The sequence below is a fragment of the Marmota monax genome, unplaced genomic scaffold (genome assembly GCF_021218885.2).
Source record: "Marmota monax isolate L192 unplaced genomic scaffold, Marmota_monax_Labrador192_F-V1.1 WCK01_AAM20220418_F8-fsc00033, whole genome shotgun sequence".
In the NCBI taxonomy this organism is placed as follows: Eukaryota; Metazoa; Chordata; class Mammalia; order Rodentia; family Sciuridae; genus Marmota; species Marmota monax.
Window position 1 is genome coordinate 3,138,268 of NW_026694282.1, and position 18,134 is coordinate 3,156,401.

Genomic DNA, 18,134 nt, shown 5'->3' on the forward strand with positions numbered 1-18,134 from the left:
CCCTCCCTCACTTGAGCACAGTCCAAGATGAAAGTTTCTGGGTTGTTTCCCCTTCGCTTCCTCTTACCCTCGCTCCCCCGCGGAGCCGCAGAGCCAGCAATTGTGCAAGAGGAGACGGGCGCGCAGGGCGCGTATCACGGAGCGCATGGTACGAGCTGCCGGCCGGTGATTAATTATCAGTTCCCGCTGGCCTCGCGCTCACACAGCGGCTCTCTGGGCAGAGAGCACGCCGAGCTGCCTCCGGTGCGGCCCGGACGGAGGAGCGGCTCTGGGGAGGACGCCGAGGCTGCGCCCGAGTGTGAGTGCGCCGGCGGGCGGGCGGGCAGGCGAGGCGAGCGGCTGGCGGGCGGGCGTGCCGAGCAGGAGCCGCGCGGGAGCCCGAGCCGGGTGGCGCTGGGAGCGCGGGGCAAGCGCAGGGCAGGCGACCGGCACTGGAGCACCAGCCGGCGCAGCCCACCATGCGCCATCCTCAGCGACCCTCGGTGCTGACCCTCGGCGCGGCAGCGAAGCCCTCACCGCCTCCTCTCTCCTCGCAGGTCTGAATCGAGCCACAAGAAGTCAGTCGGGCAGTGTGAGGGGCCCCTAGATTTTATGACTGTTTGGTTGCAGAAAGGACTCCGAGATAGCAGGCACTTTGACCGAGTGATTCGTAGAGATAGAAAGACACATTTGTTGGGTGGTGGCTTTTTCTTTTTTTTAACAGAAAACAAAGAAATAAATTAAGTCTTCGCATGACCCAGGCTGTACTGTGAAACTTTGCAACAAATGCCTTGGCTTTCTTTTACTTCAGTATCCTTTCCCCTTTTTCTTTTAAGGAGCCCTTTGGGAAACCATGAAGTAACGCTGCACATTCCAATAACAGTTATGACAAAACAAAGCCTAACTATGAAGTGATCACATTTTCAAAAACATGGAAGAAAAATACCAGTAACAAAAGTGCACAAGACAATTCGAGGTTTCTTTAAAAAAAAAAAAAAAATGAAAGTAACTTACCTGTTGGGACATTCTGAATAAGAGGTTAGTATCAGCGTTTTGCCATGTCCCCATGAACCCTGGTTCAGCCGGAGTCGTTCTGGTTCCGAACTGCATGGAGTTGTCAGTACAGGAGTCTCTTAAAGTCAAGTCTCTTGCCCTCTTTGGCTCTCTGTCTCTCTGTGTCTCTCTTTCTCTCACATCCACTTCTGCCTCTTCTGACTGAAAAGTGAAGGTGGATTTTTTGAGCCTCTTGGCAGCCAGTAGCAGGAGTGTAGTGTAGTTAAGAAGCTGCCTGAACTGTGCATTTCATTTGGGAAGGGGAAGATTTGGGGGAGGGAGGGGGTCAGAGCTTCCTTCGCACCTTCTGCACAGATATCCCTATCATTTATGCATAGATTGCGACTCCCCAAGCTTGCCTTTGCTCAGCTTAACAGCTGCCTGTCAGGTGTGCAGGCAGCACTGGAGACCCAACCATCAGCTTCAAACCCTCAGCCACTGCATGTCATTGGATAGCAGAGCTAAGAGTCAACTGCACTGTTCCACTGTCAGGCACCAAATGACACCCTGCACTAACCCCTCCAGACACACAGATACATACACACTGAGGCACACTCCAAGCAGTGCCAGGATCCCTGTGCGCAGGGTGAGGGGAAGCTGGGGCCCTTCCCCTCCATTTTTCCCCAACAATGCTTTTTGATATAACATGCAATATACAACACCAGTCCTTGCTTTAACATTTCTAAAACTGTGATATGTAAGTATGTTTTTTTAATTATACAGGAAGAAAGTAAAATATTCTGCTGGAAGAGAATGTAAAGTTGGCTCAGTTGTTGTCTAAATGTTATCTAGTCAGATAGTATATGCTGGGCTATTTATAACCACATAAAAACTCATAGAGAAAATAACATACATACAGACTTGACCTTATATTCTAAAGAGTAAACAAGTAAACCTAGCAGTTTAACATGAAATGGACAATACATATTTGCAAAATAAATATATACTACTTGCTATTTTGTACCTCAGGCCATCAATTACTAAACTGGAGATGAAGTAATGAGAAACTGAATGGCAAAGGAAAAAAGTGTACCTTAAAGCTCAAAAGTAGAACAAAATCCTTTATTAAAGTTCCTGAATGAAGCATCTACAATATCCTTTCAAATCATAAAAAAGAAAGAGAGGGAAGAAAGAAGCCTGTAAAAAGTAATAAATATAAAAACTCGATTTTTCATTCAAAATTTCTATGGAAAATTCTACCATGTTTTTTTCTGCTTTATGAAATATAGCGTTGATAGCAAGTTGTATGTTTAATTAAACCAGTTTTAAAACAAAACATCTATTTATTAGGTAATATTTATCGGCCTTATTTATGGAAAAGCAAAACTGAGCAAAATGCACTGTACATAAACATTGTAACTTCAAAATGGAAAGCTAAATTCATGCCATCTCATAAAAGTAGTCAGCAGGAAAAAGCCATCCCTCCTAAACTTAAAATGTAAGGAACATTAATCTTCAACCACCTACAAATATCGAGGACAAATGTACCACTCTCCTTGCTCCTTCTTAACTAAAGAATAACAATAAACCTTACTCTTGGAAACAACAAAAGAAACAGAAAAGAGCTTCAATGGCAGCTCTGTGTCATTAGTGGACAATGAGAAAAGATGAGAAAACGTACACTATGTTGACACAAATGTGCCTTCTCCTCTAGAACCGACATCTCCTGAAAGCTTTTCTGTTAAACTTCCCTCCAGTTCACCACCATTAAGCACAAAAAAGTCTCAAAAGAAGCAAATTCAATATCTGAGAGGAAACAAACAAGAACCCAAAGAATTGCTGCCTTAAAATATATTAAGTCCACCTGTGGTCAATAAAAATATTCTTCAGGGGGGAGACAGGAAAAGCCCCTATGAGTCAATTGTCAACGGTGACTGTACCTTTACTGCTAGCTATTACCCACTTAAACTCCCTCTAAAATTTGCTAGCCTCTTGATTGCTGAAGTGGCACTCAGTGCCTCAGTCAAGCTGCCTGCTCAGCTCCTGACCTTCCCACTAATGGCTGTTATTTGTGGGAGGCTTAAGGACACTGTCAATAGCAAGCTTCCTCCTCGCTCCACTCATGCTCTGTTGTATCGCTTTGCCTGCGTGTTCTCTCGCCTCTCGCTCTCACTCTCCCTCTCTCCTTGCCTCTCCCCCTCCTTCCTCCTCTCCTTCACTCCCTCTTCCTCTTTTGCCAGCCCCCACCCCTTTTTTCTTTCAGTCCTGCAATCCTCTTCTTTCCAGGTATCCTACACACACACACACACACACACACACACACACGCACACACACACGCACTAACAACACAAAAATCAACTGGCATGCAGCAGCAAGCACCTGCAGTAATAGACTCTTTTATTAAAACTGTTATTCTGCAAGACTTGAAATTCCCCATGGACCGGGCCATGTCAAAGCCGATATAATTAACTAGAGGCTCAGCAACGGATCAATTACCAGACAAGCAAGTGATAGTGAAATCAATGAAAGATCATCAGCCACATTATCAGTGTTGCAACTCATTAGGGCAAAACTGAGAAATGTGCTCAAAGCGAGCCCAAGCAAGGTGGCATTACAAAACAAAGGGCTAATTTGGAGACCCTGCTGTGAACAATCTGTAACAGAATTAGCCTTTTTTCCCCCTAAACTGCACAGCTCCATAACTAAATGTGACAGACTGAGAGAAGCAGTTTATTAAGACACCAACCCCAAGTTTATTTAGTTCATAAACTCTCTCCTAGAAAATCAATACAGTCTGTACAGGGTTATTAGGCTGACTAGCTAATACATCCAAATCTGGTATGCCCAGCCAGCAGTCTTCTGACAAAATGCTACCCACAGTAGGCAAACTGAGCTCTTTAGATAGCAGGCAGGGTCTAAGGCTGTTCTAGCTGGACAGGTCTGCAATGTAACTATTACCTAGATTTTACTGCCAGAGCCACGCCTTTAAGACACCAGGATATCTTCCTAAGGTTTAAAAAATATGTTCACAGCAAATATATGAGACTTCATCTGCTAAACTGATTTGCTCAAACAAAATCTTCACTAGTTGATAAGACTAGTTCAGAGGACAAGTTTTAATAAGAGACAACCCAAAGATTTACCCATAAATGAATATGTAAGATAAAACATGTGCTTTTGTAGATTTTAAGTTTATAAATCTTCTTTTAAGTAAGTTTTGGAAAATACAAATTTGACCCCTCTAGAAATGCCCAAAATACATTATATGAACTTTCCACTCACTTCCATATAGAATATGAAGTATAGAATCCTTGATCTTAGAATAATTTTCTCTAGCAAGGGAGAGAGACTTGAACTATTGTAAGGACACAGGTCCCCCACCCAACCCCACCCCCCAAAAAAACCTACAAAGCACAAAGATGTCTTGAGTCTTTTCATTGGTTATTTATTCTGGAAATTAGGGAGTAACTATCTGGAATCCTTTGTATAACAAAGTTATTTAAAACTAGGGGAATGAAATGGATGTCACTTCCACAATGATTGCTTTCTGCTGCCCTAAGTCTATCCAGGTATTTCAGGTTAAAAGACCACAAGTACCATAGGCCATGTGTTAGCTTTCTCAGATTTCCTGATAGTTAGAGATGGACCATGTGAAATAAGTAGTACATCAAGTAGGTCTAATGACACCAAAATTATTAAAGATATTGTGAGAATGTGACCATCTCCCCTCATCACAATCTGTATAGCACAAATACACAAAGTAAGAAACTCAATACCTTCCACAATGGTAAAGTAGGTTCAACTTTTGAAAGTGATTTCTGATGCTTATAATATTTTAACATTTAAAATGTTCCAAGAAAAGGACTGCACTTTTAACATGCCATCAGTAGAATATATTGGCCCTAAGATACTAAATTCTAAACTTGAAAAAAAAAAAAAAACATTTTCCGAGGAGTTTAATAAAATCCAATTTACAGACTGCTGCAATTAAACATTTTTTTTCTGTAACTTTTGAACGGGCACCTTATCAAGCATTTTGTAAGTCATGTTTGTTTTTTAGTAATCTGTTAAAAAGTCAAGACATATATATTCTAAACCATACTGTAGATTCTAATGCTTTAGATAGTAATTAAAAGTTGTAATTATGGGAAATTTTTATTTTTTAAAACCTTTTTGCATGGAACTAACTACACACTGTGCATGTACCTTCAATGAGATCCAATTAGTTCCAAAGAATTTGCATTTCAGTTAGTGTGGGATAACAAGACTATAGGGAGGCAGGATGCAATCCCACCAGCAGAGTAAGAAAGTGTGTTCTTTCTTGTTAGCTCTGTAAGCAGTAATTCCCACAACTGACTGTTTAAAATGTTACTGATCTTTTCAATATTTGGGTACTGAGGTGGGTTTTAGACCTTTTCTTCCATCTTCTAAAAATGATAAATAAAACAAATATATAAATAAATAAATCCCATGTTGATGCAAAAACAGCCACAGTATGAAAAGAAGCAAGTGAAAAGATCTTGCTTTGCATAAATATTTGTGGGGTGCATTTTGTTCTGTTTTGGTTTTAAGGGGAGGAACCCTGCATACTTTCTATTTTGTTCCTTAAAAGTCCCTTGCTTTCTTAAATTAAGTTCTATAACTGGGAGCAGAAAAACTTCACTGAGACTGTTCTTTGTAAATACATATGGTTTTGTGATAAAGGTACACATGCACTACACTGAGAAAGTACTCAAGGAATTTTTTTTTTCTAGCTATGTTTCCAACAATGTAAATCCGGAGCAAATATAAAATAAATGTATAGTTTGTGTACACAATTTAAGAAGCATCTCCAGGACTTCTGCTGGTTTTCAGGACAATACCTGTAATTCCCTGGGTTCAGTTCAGCAGCTGTTAACAGATTCTGTAATCTGTAATGACAGTAAACTGGCCTTTGCTCTTCCTTTTATTCACTATTCATTTTCAAGGCTTGGTTAAGTACAGAGCTGGGTTAAAGATCAGTGGTTTTTCATGTGACACACGCTGGTATTCATCTAATGGCTTGTCAAGACAAAACTGTCCCTGTTCTTGCCAAAATAATAAAAATGACGCTCCACATCACATGACAATCAGCACTTCCTTATGGCAAACAACTCAAGCTTTTGTAATTCACTTATTTTATAGGAAAAAATGTGAACTTCCCTTCTGTATGTGGAATTAGGTTGCCATTCTGAAAGGAAATTTTAATTATGTTTTCCCCTCTCAACTCTAGAGCAATATGTAAACTAGTTTCTAATCAAACTAGATTTTGCCATATAAAAATAATGCTGAAGCTCAAATTTGTAATGCATTAAGGTATATAACTTAATATATGCAAATTATGCAGAAGCAGCAGGCTGGACTCAGTCACAGAGGTGGGGCAACCAATTGAGGAAATGTCATTTTTCTTGAGAACAAAGTATGGGACTTGCTTTGCAACATCTGTTGGGCTGTGTGAAATGTTAACAGATGTCTTAAGTGGAAAAAAAAAAGAGAAAGAATTAATAAAGGAAACCTCCTCTGAACAGATAATCCACCCAAATTTCCATATTCCTGAGGAAAAAAGTTGACAGCAGCCTTTTTCCCTTGTGAAACCTGCCATCCCTGTTTTATTGTATTAAATTTCATTTTCTATGTGAAGTTAAAGGGAAAATTTTTTTGACTCACTATAAAGAAAAGAGAGAAAAAGTAAAACTAACAATAATTCAAATTCAGGTGTTCCCTTTGCGAATAATTAGATCATAATCTAAGTTGCTTTTTTCCCCTTGACTTACAGATGTAATTTGATGAGAGGAGAGTAAAACATTGATCCTTCTTTAAAACACACATACATACGCAGAGATGAACTATTATTCCACTATTCTGCAAGTTTTATGAAAAGTGAAGAAAGTGAGATTTAAAATAGCTCTTATAGTTCTGATATGAACCATCCTCTTTACTCATGAAGGTACTCAGCTGCAAAATTAAGACTCACCTAACATTTACACCTAAATCTTGGCTTTCCAACTGGCTCCTATTTTTTTTTCCATTACCATCCTTGTGAGGGATGAAACACTGTCTTTAATAGCCAAGTGTTCCTGAGTAGTAACATCTGATGGTTGTGAAAACTTTTGGAGTACTAGCTGGATTTAAACTTTAAGGAACCTAGAAAAATTAACTTGCTTATTTAACAATTCTCCTTAGTGTTTCAATTTATTAGACGATCTAGCCAAATCTGAATGTAGCAGCCCTTAATTCAGATTTAAAACATGACACAAGGATGCCAATTACTGAACCTAATTTAGTGTCTACATAGGAATAAATTCAACTTTGCACCTATATTCTTTTATAAGTCTTCCTCTTTAGAGATATCAAATCTATTGCTTATTCTTATAAAAACTTAGGACATGTATTTGGGTTAATAGCTTATGGATTAACTAATTCAAAATGCACTTAAGGATATCTGAGAATTCAAATGAGGGAAGAAAACATAGTGCTGTCATCTTCAATAGTCTCAATCACTGTCCCTTATCTCCTGTGAAAGTATGTGTTAGAATTGTACATGTTACTTCCTATTTACAACAACACATTTGCCAGATTGCTCTCACGGCCTGGGCTGGGCATTTCAACATATAGAAGCCTCAGCCAGAACAGCCTGAAGATTTCAGGGGACAAGATCATGGTTCAAGTTGTAAATAAGATGTACAGACATGCCTTCAGTTTTTGGTTAGTTCTCTGCCAAAGTATTGTGGATCTCAAATCCTCTGGTGTTTACTCACAGGAACACCACATCAGAGCACAGAACAAAAATAATTGCTCTGCCAAAAAAAAAAAAAAAAGTCACCTACACTGAGGTTTGGAAAAGTTAAGCACTAATAACATCATTATGTGACCAAGAGAGGAACAAGGGCCTCCTAACGTAAGGCTTGAATAAGACAGGGGTTTAAATCACTTTAAAAAGTAGCATGCACATCCCCCATGAGGAAATGGTACCTAAAAGCTTCATCCTTCTACAGCTTAAGGGAGAAACTGCTCCGGTTGACACTTGTCTCTGTACCAACTGGAACAATCAATGTGATGCAGCATCTGCTGACAGCCACATCAGGGGCTTGGTTTCACAGAAATACAGAAAGGAAATATCCAAATGCCATAATCCTTTGATAATGAAAAGATCTGGGAAAGGTGTGGTAGATAAGGTAGTTGACAAAATGTTAGGGAAAGGATGGATCCTTAGAATCCGGGTTCAGATACAAAAGCATCTAAGGTCAGCCTGAATCTCGAATCTACAAAAGATCAAACATTTTTACCTTACCTGTTTTGGTTTAAAAACAGAAGAGTGACTTTAATCTTTTCTCACATGAAAACAGTAACAGTGACTTCTTTCTATCATAACTTATAGTCAACAGTTCATAATAAAATCTTCTACACAAAAAGAATCAGTGATGTTTTTCCTCAAATGAAGATGAAAAAATAGGCTAGGGCAGGGGAGATGCAGAGGGGAGATGCATGGTCATTCTTTCATATGACCATGGTCATTGCACGACTATAAAAATAATATTAATTTTTAAATTTACTTCCTTATAAAAAGATTGTGGAGTGAGAAATTTGAGCCTCAGTTAAAAAAAAAAAACGCATAGTAATAATTTAGATTACTGTCAGAAAGGAAGATTGAGATTTACAGACAACTAAGAAAATGATGTTGTAGGGAAGGGCTCAATGCCTTATGAAATTATTTGAAAAATAACACTGCCTTTAGAATTATTACTGACCAAATCAATACTATAGACAATACTCCTTTATGTGCAATTCACAAACCTAAAAAATAAATTTAAATAGTGAAATCCTAAGTTTCATCATAAAACCAAAGATTATTTTATATACATATATATTTAAATGAAAAGTGTTGAAACAAAGCACATTTGAATGATCTTGGAAATTGTTTTCAAAATTAAGAAAGCCAGAAGATGTCAGAAACCTACTAACAGCAAGTTAAAAATAGGAAGAATTAACAAGTAACTTTTTTTTTTTGGTGCCAGGGATTGAACCCGGGGTACCTTACTACTGAGCTACATTCCCAGCCTTTTTATTTGGGGCAGGGTCTCACTAAGTTGCTGAGGCTGGTGTTGAACTTGCAAATCTCCTGCCTCAGCTTCCCGAGTTGCTGGGATTACAGGTGTGTGCCACCACACCCAGTTTAACAGGTGACTTAAAGGTCTGAGTAATGATTAGCTACTCAGATCTCAGGTAGGTAATTACCTACCAGTGGCTGGGGAAGGGTATAAGGAGAGCTTTTGAGGTAACACTGCTTATCTCCATCTAGTTGGTGATTCTGGGTACATTAACCTTGTAAAAATTCATCAGTCTGGGGCTGGGGATGTAGCTCAGTGGTAGAGCGCTTGCCTCGCATGCGTGAGGCCGGGGTTCAGTCCCCAGCACCACGTAAAAATAAACAAATAAAAAAAGAATAATAAAGATATTGTGTCCATCTACAACTAAAAAATACTTTTTAAAAAAATCATCAGTCTGTATACTTACAATTGGTACACTTTTCTGCATGTACATTATTTCAGTTCTAAAAGTTTACTACTACTTTCAGTAGCACTACTACTAGAAACAGTGATAACAGTAAGCTATCCCTAGAACTACATGGGAAGAAAAAAAGGAAAGATAATGGAAAATATAAATAAGGAAGGGTGGAGAAGTGAAGAGACGATGAAGGCAGGTACTTTATCACAATCAAAATCATTCAAATAACGGCCACTAAATCTACTGCTTGCAACAATTTCTTCGGAGGCAAGAAGCATTAGGAAACAAGCAAATATCTGAGTTTCACAGCATGAGGATGAGTGTGAAAGACAGCAGAAGAGTGGGAGAAAGAATGATTAGGTGACAGAAACCTTAGCTAGGCCATGAAAGCATGTGAGCACATCCATGTGACTTAAATGGAAATGAGCAACGTACCTCAAGTTGAGATGCATCAACCCCACAACATGGGACCTTGAAATGTGCTTGCCAGTCTTGTTCACTAAGCCTGCCCTCTGACTTGTAATTAAGACGATTTGGAGGTGGGGTGGGCACAAAGCGTGCCTGTTGAGAGATTGGAAAAGGAAATTACATGTAAGTAATACAAGCACTGAGTACATCAAGACAGACTTTATTTTAAAAAACAGCAGTTATAATATACCCCTCTGATCACCCAAACACCTTTTTTAAAGAGTTAATAGTTTCTAAGGCATACAACAGTCAACAGTTGTATAAATAAACCCTGGAAAGAATAAAAGTAACAAAGCAGGAATAACTGAATAATTTGCTGACTGGTGATGAATGTACTTTGGTCCTAACTAGCTTAATCTCTTTATCTCTTGCCCCCCACCTCTGATCCCAGCCCCTAGCTGTGCTGGGGATGGAAACCCAGGGTCTAATGTCTGGTAGGCAAGTGCCCTACCACTAAGCTTTACCCCCCGCCCACTCAATTTCTTCTTTTTTTTTGGGGGGGGGTCAGTGCTGGGGGATTGCATCTAGGACCTCACACATGCCAATAACAAGTTCTGCCACTGAGCTATACCCCAACCCCTAGCTCAACTTCTTACTTCCTTTTCTCATACTTGTTATTGAAACAGTCATCTAAATATGTTAGCCACCGTTAGGGATGTTTTATCAAGGCCTTACTTGCCAAGAATAAAAAGCTGTGGGGAACACAAAAATTAAGACATAGGCTCTGCTCACAAGAAGTTTACAATTTAGGCCAGGGGCAGTGGTACATTCCTGTAATCCCAGCAGCTCCAGAGACTGAGGAAGGAGACACAAGTTCAAAGCCAGCCTCAGCAAAAGCGAGGTGCTAAGCAACTCAGTGAGACCCTGTCTCTAAATAAAATACAAAATACGGTAGGGGATATGGCTTAGTGGTAGAGTGATCCTGAGTTCAATTCTCAGTACCCAAAATAAAACAAAAAAGAAGTTTACAGTTTAGTACAGAAACCATGCACAAAAATCACCATATATTGAAAACAGAATATGGTAAGACAAACCATAGTGGGATTCTATTTGAGAAGAAGATTCCTTCCATCCAGTATGGTAAAAGAAAGTTTCTAAGCAGACATGGCCTTTGCTCTGAGAAATGAAGAACTTGTAATATTTCTACGTAAGGGATCGAATTTGACTAGAACATAAGGTAGGGAGTGTGTAGAGCAAAAATGAATCAAAGATGGAGGGCCAATAGACATTACTATAATAGTAAAAGTCCACTATAAAGAGTGGCTGTTTTCCTGAGGAAGCTAAGGCAGGAAGATCACATGTCAGAGACCAGCCTCAGAAATTTAGCAAGGCCCTAAGCAACTTAGCAAACTCCTGCCTCAAAATACAAAATAAATAGAGCTGGGGTTGTAGCTCAGTGGTCAAGCACTTGCCTAGCATGTGTGAGGCACTGGGTTCGATCCTCAGCACCACATAAAAATAAATTAATAAAGATACTGTGTCCATCTACAATTAAAACTAATAAATAAATAAATAAATAGGGCTGGGGATGTGGCTCAGCAGATTAGTGTCCCTGGGTTCAATTCCAGGTAAACAAACAAACAAAAAAAGATTTGCCATTTATCCCATTATCCATGGACCATCAAAACTGGAAGATTCTAGAAGTTTATCTGGCAATAGTACATTGGCCATAGCTAAAATGTGAAAAGAAAGATATGAAGAGATGAACTAGGAAGCTATTATAATAAACTGGGGCTGTGGGGAGAGATCAAGATAAAAGAAACTGTGAAGACAAAACCAAAGGGACAAGAATGACTGACAGGTTGGGGATAACAAATGAGAAGAGTCAATGAAGACACTAGTGCTCTGAGAGTATGAGCAAAGGAAAATTGTAGCACTATCAATAGAAATGGGGATAAACTAGCTTGTGGTAATATATACCAAGCTCAATTTGGGGTACCAGCAGACCCTGCACATGTCCAGGCAACTAGAAATGTTCAGACAACAGACTAATACTGGAGTCATCAGATCTGAGAACCATCTATATAAACATGACATAAATGGTAAAGAATGTGGCCAATGGTTAGCATCTTGGGGGACACTTATGGGGAGAAGACAGAAGGAACAGTGTTAACAGGAGCATCAGGATTATCTAATGTTCTAAATGGCAAGGATGACAGAGTTTCAGGAGGTAGGATGGTCACGAGTTTTCAATGTTTCAATAAACAATAGTATATTTAGGGTGTTATAAAATCAAGTGTAGCAATACAACAGTAGGAAAGAAACAAACTGGTAACGATGAACACCAAATTCAGAACAATGCTTGAGGAACAGGAGGGAGAACTAGATGGGGGCTTGGCAGTGGCTGGTATAATATAATTTGAATGGTAACACAGAACACTTCAGATGGGTCTGTATATTATAGTTCTTAATTTTGGGAAAATGGGTGTTTAATATAGCATTCCCAATACATAGGTGGCTGAAATATTTTATAACTATATTTTGTGTTGTAAGAGTTTTCCAATAGGTCATAGAGAGAATGGAAGGCATATAGAATCCATGTTCCTCAGAGTTAAGAAATAAATAAGCAATTTATAAATAAAACATGAAATAATTCTTTGGAAAAAAAAATTGCAAGTGAAGTAAGAGAAAGGTAGTCTGAAACATTAGCAGGGCCTTGGAGAAGTTGTAATAATGAGTTGACAGTTGTTTTTTTTTTTTTTTTTTTCACTACTAGAGAAGAAAAAAAAAATCTATATGATAGGCAAAGGGGTCAAATCCAGGGGAGAAAAGGATATTAAAGATCTAAGCCAGAGGGGAAATGATACAAAAGGGTCCTAGGAGAGGATGTGGTCAAGAACACAAATGAAACCAGTGTGGCAGTGCAAGCTGGTGATCCCAGCAGGTTGGGCGGCTGAGGCAGAAGAACTGTAAACTCAAGGGTATCCTGGGCACAGTGAGATCCCTTCTCAAAAAATAAATATAGAAAAATTTAAGGTAGAGGTTTTAAAAAAAAAAAAAAAAGAACACAAGGAAGAAAAATGTATTTTTCCCCCAGAAATCAAAGGTAAGAGAAGAAAAAAATAATAAAAAAATATATACATATACATATATATATTAAAAAGCTCTCATCTTATGAAGTCACTTTAACCATATATTTTCCCTACTAAATTGTACACTTGTTAAAAGGGACAGAATTTATCCATCTTTGATCATCCAGGGCTAAACCGACACTTAAAACTTAAGATGTACTCAATAAATGATAACTGTACAAAAGAAGTAATCACTCCAGAAAAAAGAAAAGATGAAGTTACCCATTAAAAGAGGCACGACAGGAAGAAATCAAGGACTACTAAGAAAACAGAAAAGATGCCAGGTTCAGTAGCACATGCCTGTAATCCCAGCAGCTGGGGAAGCTGAGACAGGAGGATCTCGAGTTCAAAGCCAGCCTCAGCAAAAGTGAGGCACTAAGGAACTCAGTGAGACTCTGTCTCTAAATAAAATACAAAATAGGGCTGGGGATGTGACTCAGTGGTTGAGTAACTCTGAATTCAATCTTTGCTCCCCGCACCTGCGCCCCCCCCCCCGAAGAAAAAAGAATGGAGAAAAGGTTTGGAGAGGGTAAAATGAAATTCAGAATCAATGAGAAATGTTAAATAAAAGAAATGATAGAAAGCAGAAAGGATTCAGCCTTGGTTTCCAAACAAGTGTGTCAAGTCACAAGCAAGAGCCTGTGTCTGAGACAGTGTGATTCAGACTTCCCAGTTTGGGAACTGGCAAGGAGTTCTTACATGCAAAGAGAAAAACGCATTGCTCCAAAACATACATCCTAATGGGCAACAGCACGTCGTAAACCATTATGATGAGTATTACACAGCGCACCCATGGCAAGTAGTTCTCATAAAGAAAATTAAGACGCGACATTGATTTTGGATGAAATTATTTCATCTTTATTTAGGCATACCCAAATTCTAAGTGTTTACTATGCAGTTTTTTCAATGTCTGTGAACTTATTATTGGCTAAGGAAATTCCCCAAAGCAAACAAATATCAAAATACTTTATGCTATGTTACATATGTGATTTCAATGAAGGACCAGGAGATGTGGAAGAATATCAACTCACTAACAAACAAGATAAAGCTGAGAAGAGTTGAGTTGCTCTCCTTACTGTCTGATTCCAACCCCCAAGACTGTATCTATGGTCCAGAGTCACACCAACTCTCAAAGGCTGCATTAATAGAACTCAGCACTTTTAGTCCAGAATACCTCTAGAGAATAGGGAAATGATGGGAGTCCATCACCTGGTCAACATCAGCAGCCCCCAAAGAGCCACCGCAGGGGATGTAGGACAAAGACATTCATCTGCTGCACTGGCAGCCACTGTAGTGTGCCTTCCTAACAGAGTCCTTTCTGTGAGGACCACTGTCTAAGTGACCTGACACAAAGCTTTATAAAGCAGCATTAATACTGTGGGCCAAAATGAGATTGATCTTTGAGCTTCGTGGTCTCCTGTTGTCAACAGTGCATTATAAAACCAATACTAAATACTTTATAAACAGGTCTCCCTACAGTGTATTAGAAAAACGGTGCATATTTCATGCCCCATAGTTAGGTAGCCACATATCCATCAGACTAATAAATTATTTATTGGGTACTCAGAAGTGCAATAAGAGTCAATAAACTAACTTCTGGATACTTATAAGCTACTATTTCACTGGAAATTATACCTGAATGATAAAACTATCTCACAAACTGGATGGGGGATGGGAAATCCCAGCTCTCTCAAGTACAGTGTTACAAGGAAGCACAGGGCTCATGAATGAGAAGGGAGAAAAATCTCTATCCCCTGTAAAGAGTCTTGGTTATTAAACTTACAGAGAAAGCACCACCCAACCCCATGCTCGCTTCCTTTCTCCCTTGTATAGATTTCTTTGGTTCTACTATCCTTGGAGACAGATCAAGGATATAAAAACTGGTGGAAACATTTCTAACACACCCTGACTCAAGCCAGATGACAACTACTAGTAATGGTTTGCACTTGACATCTCCAGAGAAACTACACAATGGCTCGAGTGTTCAAGCTTTCTGCTACATACACAGTATGGATTTGGAGCTTATGAATCTAAGGTTTAAAGGCTCACTTTTTTTTTCCTTCTATTTTTGGTTAAAGCTTTCAAGCCTGTAGACACCCTGTGATACAGTCCCTAGTGCCCGGTCTAATATGATCAGGCATCTCATTCCTGGTTCCACCCTTCTGAAAGAGGACCTTCTGTTCTGGAATGGATTCCAGCCCATCAAGAAAGAATTTCTTCAGCTGGGAGTTATTTCTCAAACTATCAGAGGCGTGGACCTTTGTGTAGTATTGTGGGTGCCATGGTTTCACATGCTGGCCACATTAATACTGGAGAGCAAGCATCTGTAACCCACAGCTGTGTGTGCTCCAGCCCCAAAGCGCCCGCAAGGCTGATGCCAATGCAAACCACTCTTCCCATCCCACGTTGGAACCACACTGGTTTTCTTCAGGAGCCAGGGACTGAGATACAGTTCTGAAAATGAAGGTTTTGGGTTCTTTCCCTCCACATGATGGGTTTAGAATGTTGAGGAGAATACTGCCACAGGGACTGCTCTTTTCTTCTCCCCCATCCCTCACCAAGTGGATAAACCATGAAGAGTTTATAGTGTCAAAGGGTGTTTGAAAGCCCCTCAAGAGAATAACCAAAATGGATAAATATCTAGGTGTTTTTTTTTCCCACAGTATTCGTTTTTCTTCCCATTGTCTTATATTTTTACCCCATATGGTAGAGTTAAGGTTGAAAATATTGTATGTGGGTAGAAAAAAGAGAGAGAAATAAAGGAAAAAATATGGGAGAGACTTGATTTCACATCACTTCTTCAAAAAGACCTCCTCAAATCCTAGAAATCATGAAAGCTGACATAAAAACATGAAATGAGACTAGTTACTTTGTATTATTTTTGCTACTACGACCACTACTGCTGAGATGATTATTCATATTAATGAGTTTGGTATGTAGACAAACTATAAAAGACGCAGTCTCTGACCTCAAGTACTTATCTCTGTCTTTTGGGATTTACTCCTCCTGCTAGAACTACTTTTATTCTTCATACCCTTGCCCAGAGGAAGTGATCATCACTCAGGACTTGGACCATTTCCATGGGTGGGGTTTAAATATGGCAACAAGAAGAAAGAGAATTTTGCCCTTGGACATGAAGTTGGCCCCGAAGCTCAGGATGTCTAGTTTGTGACAAAAAGAAATACAAACTCCCTGTGAAAATTTTACACTGGTCTCTCTGAGCTCTATCAGGAAAAAAAAATAAAATAAAAAATTCTTACAAAGTATGAAAGTACATAGTATTCTAGTACCTAATCATATCAAGCACATATAAGCACAAACCATGACCCTCTACACTAAAAAGCTGATGTGAGACAACAGTCTCTACCCACCCCTTATAATCAGTTATTATGTATTGCATATGTGCTTAGAACATGTGTAGAACAGATACATTCAGGGAGCCAATGGTGCCTGGTAGTTAAATGCCAAATTTAAATGAGAGTATTTGGGTTTCCCTATCTGTAAAAACATTTACCATTTTGTGGGAGCTCAGCAAAATTACTACACAGCTAAAACTGATCATCCCTAGAATGGAAAATGATAGTATTAGTCCACATAATTCCTCAATTAAATGTTTTTCCACAAAAGGGGAGAGGTATATAGCTCAGTTGTATAGTGCTTGCCTAGCATGTGCAAAATCCTTGGTTTGATTCCCAGCACAGTGTGTGTGTGTGTGTGTGTGTGTGTGTGTGTGTGTGAGAGAGAGAGAGAGAGAAAGAAAGAGAGAGAGATCTCAAACTAGATCCCTGCAAGCAAAGTTTGGCCTCACATACATTTTGTTCAGCTCCCTAAGAGGGTATGAATGGGCATGTGTGTTTAATTAATAACCAACATGAAAAATTCAAGAAATTTAAAGTTAAAATATGATTATCAGCTGACGGGGTGGGAGGTTGTAGGGAGTGGCAAAAGGTAAGATGTCAAGGAACTGTAGATAAGGTAACAAAATCTGTGTTCCTTCCTGATAGCAATGGGTGTGGGGGGGTGGAAGCTGCTCTCCACAGCATGCAATCTCGGCTGAGCAGTCTCCACTACTCCCCAGTGTATTATATCCCACCTGTTTCCCTCAATTCATTATTTGTCCAGCCACTATAACCATCTGAGTTTGTGACATCTGGCTTGTAAGTCACTCCATATTAATCTAGCATATATGGAGAATTCATTCACATATAAATGAAGGTCATATTTAAATAAAATGTCAAGTACCAAGAATATTTTCTATTGCCTCTGCTACAATTACAGACATAGGCTTTGTGACAGCTATTTCAGTAACAATAGTTCTCAACTATATTTATTTTTAACCAATGGAGACTTTGTTTTAAAAGATGTTAATATTGAATATACAGTACAAGAGTTATAGTGTCTGGCCCCCTTGACCTTGGTAGCATGAGACATCTACATAGAATTATAAAGCTGTACCAAAAAAAAAAATTTTTTTTAAGGAAACCGATCTCATCTGATTGCTTGATCATACAAGGAAACTGAGGCAAGATCACAAAATAAGCTGATGACAGAGCCTGGACCATTTTTCAGGGCCTTGGTTTCCCAAACTACTTTTACACTGGAGTTCACAGTGGTGGTCCCAGGGGTTGAGAATCAAGTAGAATTCCAGAGTTGCCCTTATTGACATATGAGAACAGGCTGCTAAATTTTCACATAGTTTATAAGCAAGGAGACTTCACCCTGGTAACTTGAAATGGGCCATGTTGGGAATACTTACCAAGAACAGTCAGCAAATGCTACAAATCAGAGCTCCTGTGTATAACACCAGGAACCAGTTGTTCAGTTTTTAAAAGCACCATCACACTGGATGAAATTTTGACATATGGCTAAGTTAGGCATCTTTACGTGGTCATATGATCAAGTATGTGTCCTTGTACTCCCTTCTAGAGCTCTCAAAGCCAAGCCGTAGTCTCTAAGAGTTACAGAACAAAATAAATCTATGTATAAGTTTGGAGTCCTTACTATGTGTAAAGCATTGTTATAAGTTTTATAAGATACAGTTACAGTAAAACCACCATATCCAGACCTCTTAGAAATTAATAATTCTGGATAGACAGAGT

General features: G+C 39.2%; 1 protein-coding gene across 11 annotated transcripts in view; it reads right to left on the reverse strand.

Annotated features, from left to right (window-relative positions):
• The window catches only part of Bnc2 (basonuclin zinc finger protein 2), a 413,122-nt gene that overhangs the window by 279,994 nt on the left and 114,994 nt on the right, over window positions 1–18,134 (reverse strand). For all 11 annotated transcript variants that reach the window (XM_046467326.2, XM_058586357.1, XM_058586356.1 and 8 more), the window contains 2 exons: window positions 9,932–10,057; window positions 994–1,194 (listed from right to left, as the gene is read on the reverse strand). In XM_046467326.2, coding sequence (XP_046323282.1) covers window positions 994–1,194; window positions 9,932–10,057 — 327 coding nt within the window. The remainder of the gene's footprint in view (window positions 1–993; window positions 1,195–9,931; window positions 10,058–18,134) is intronic.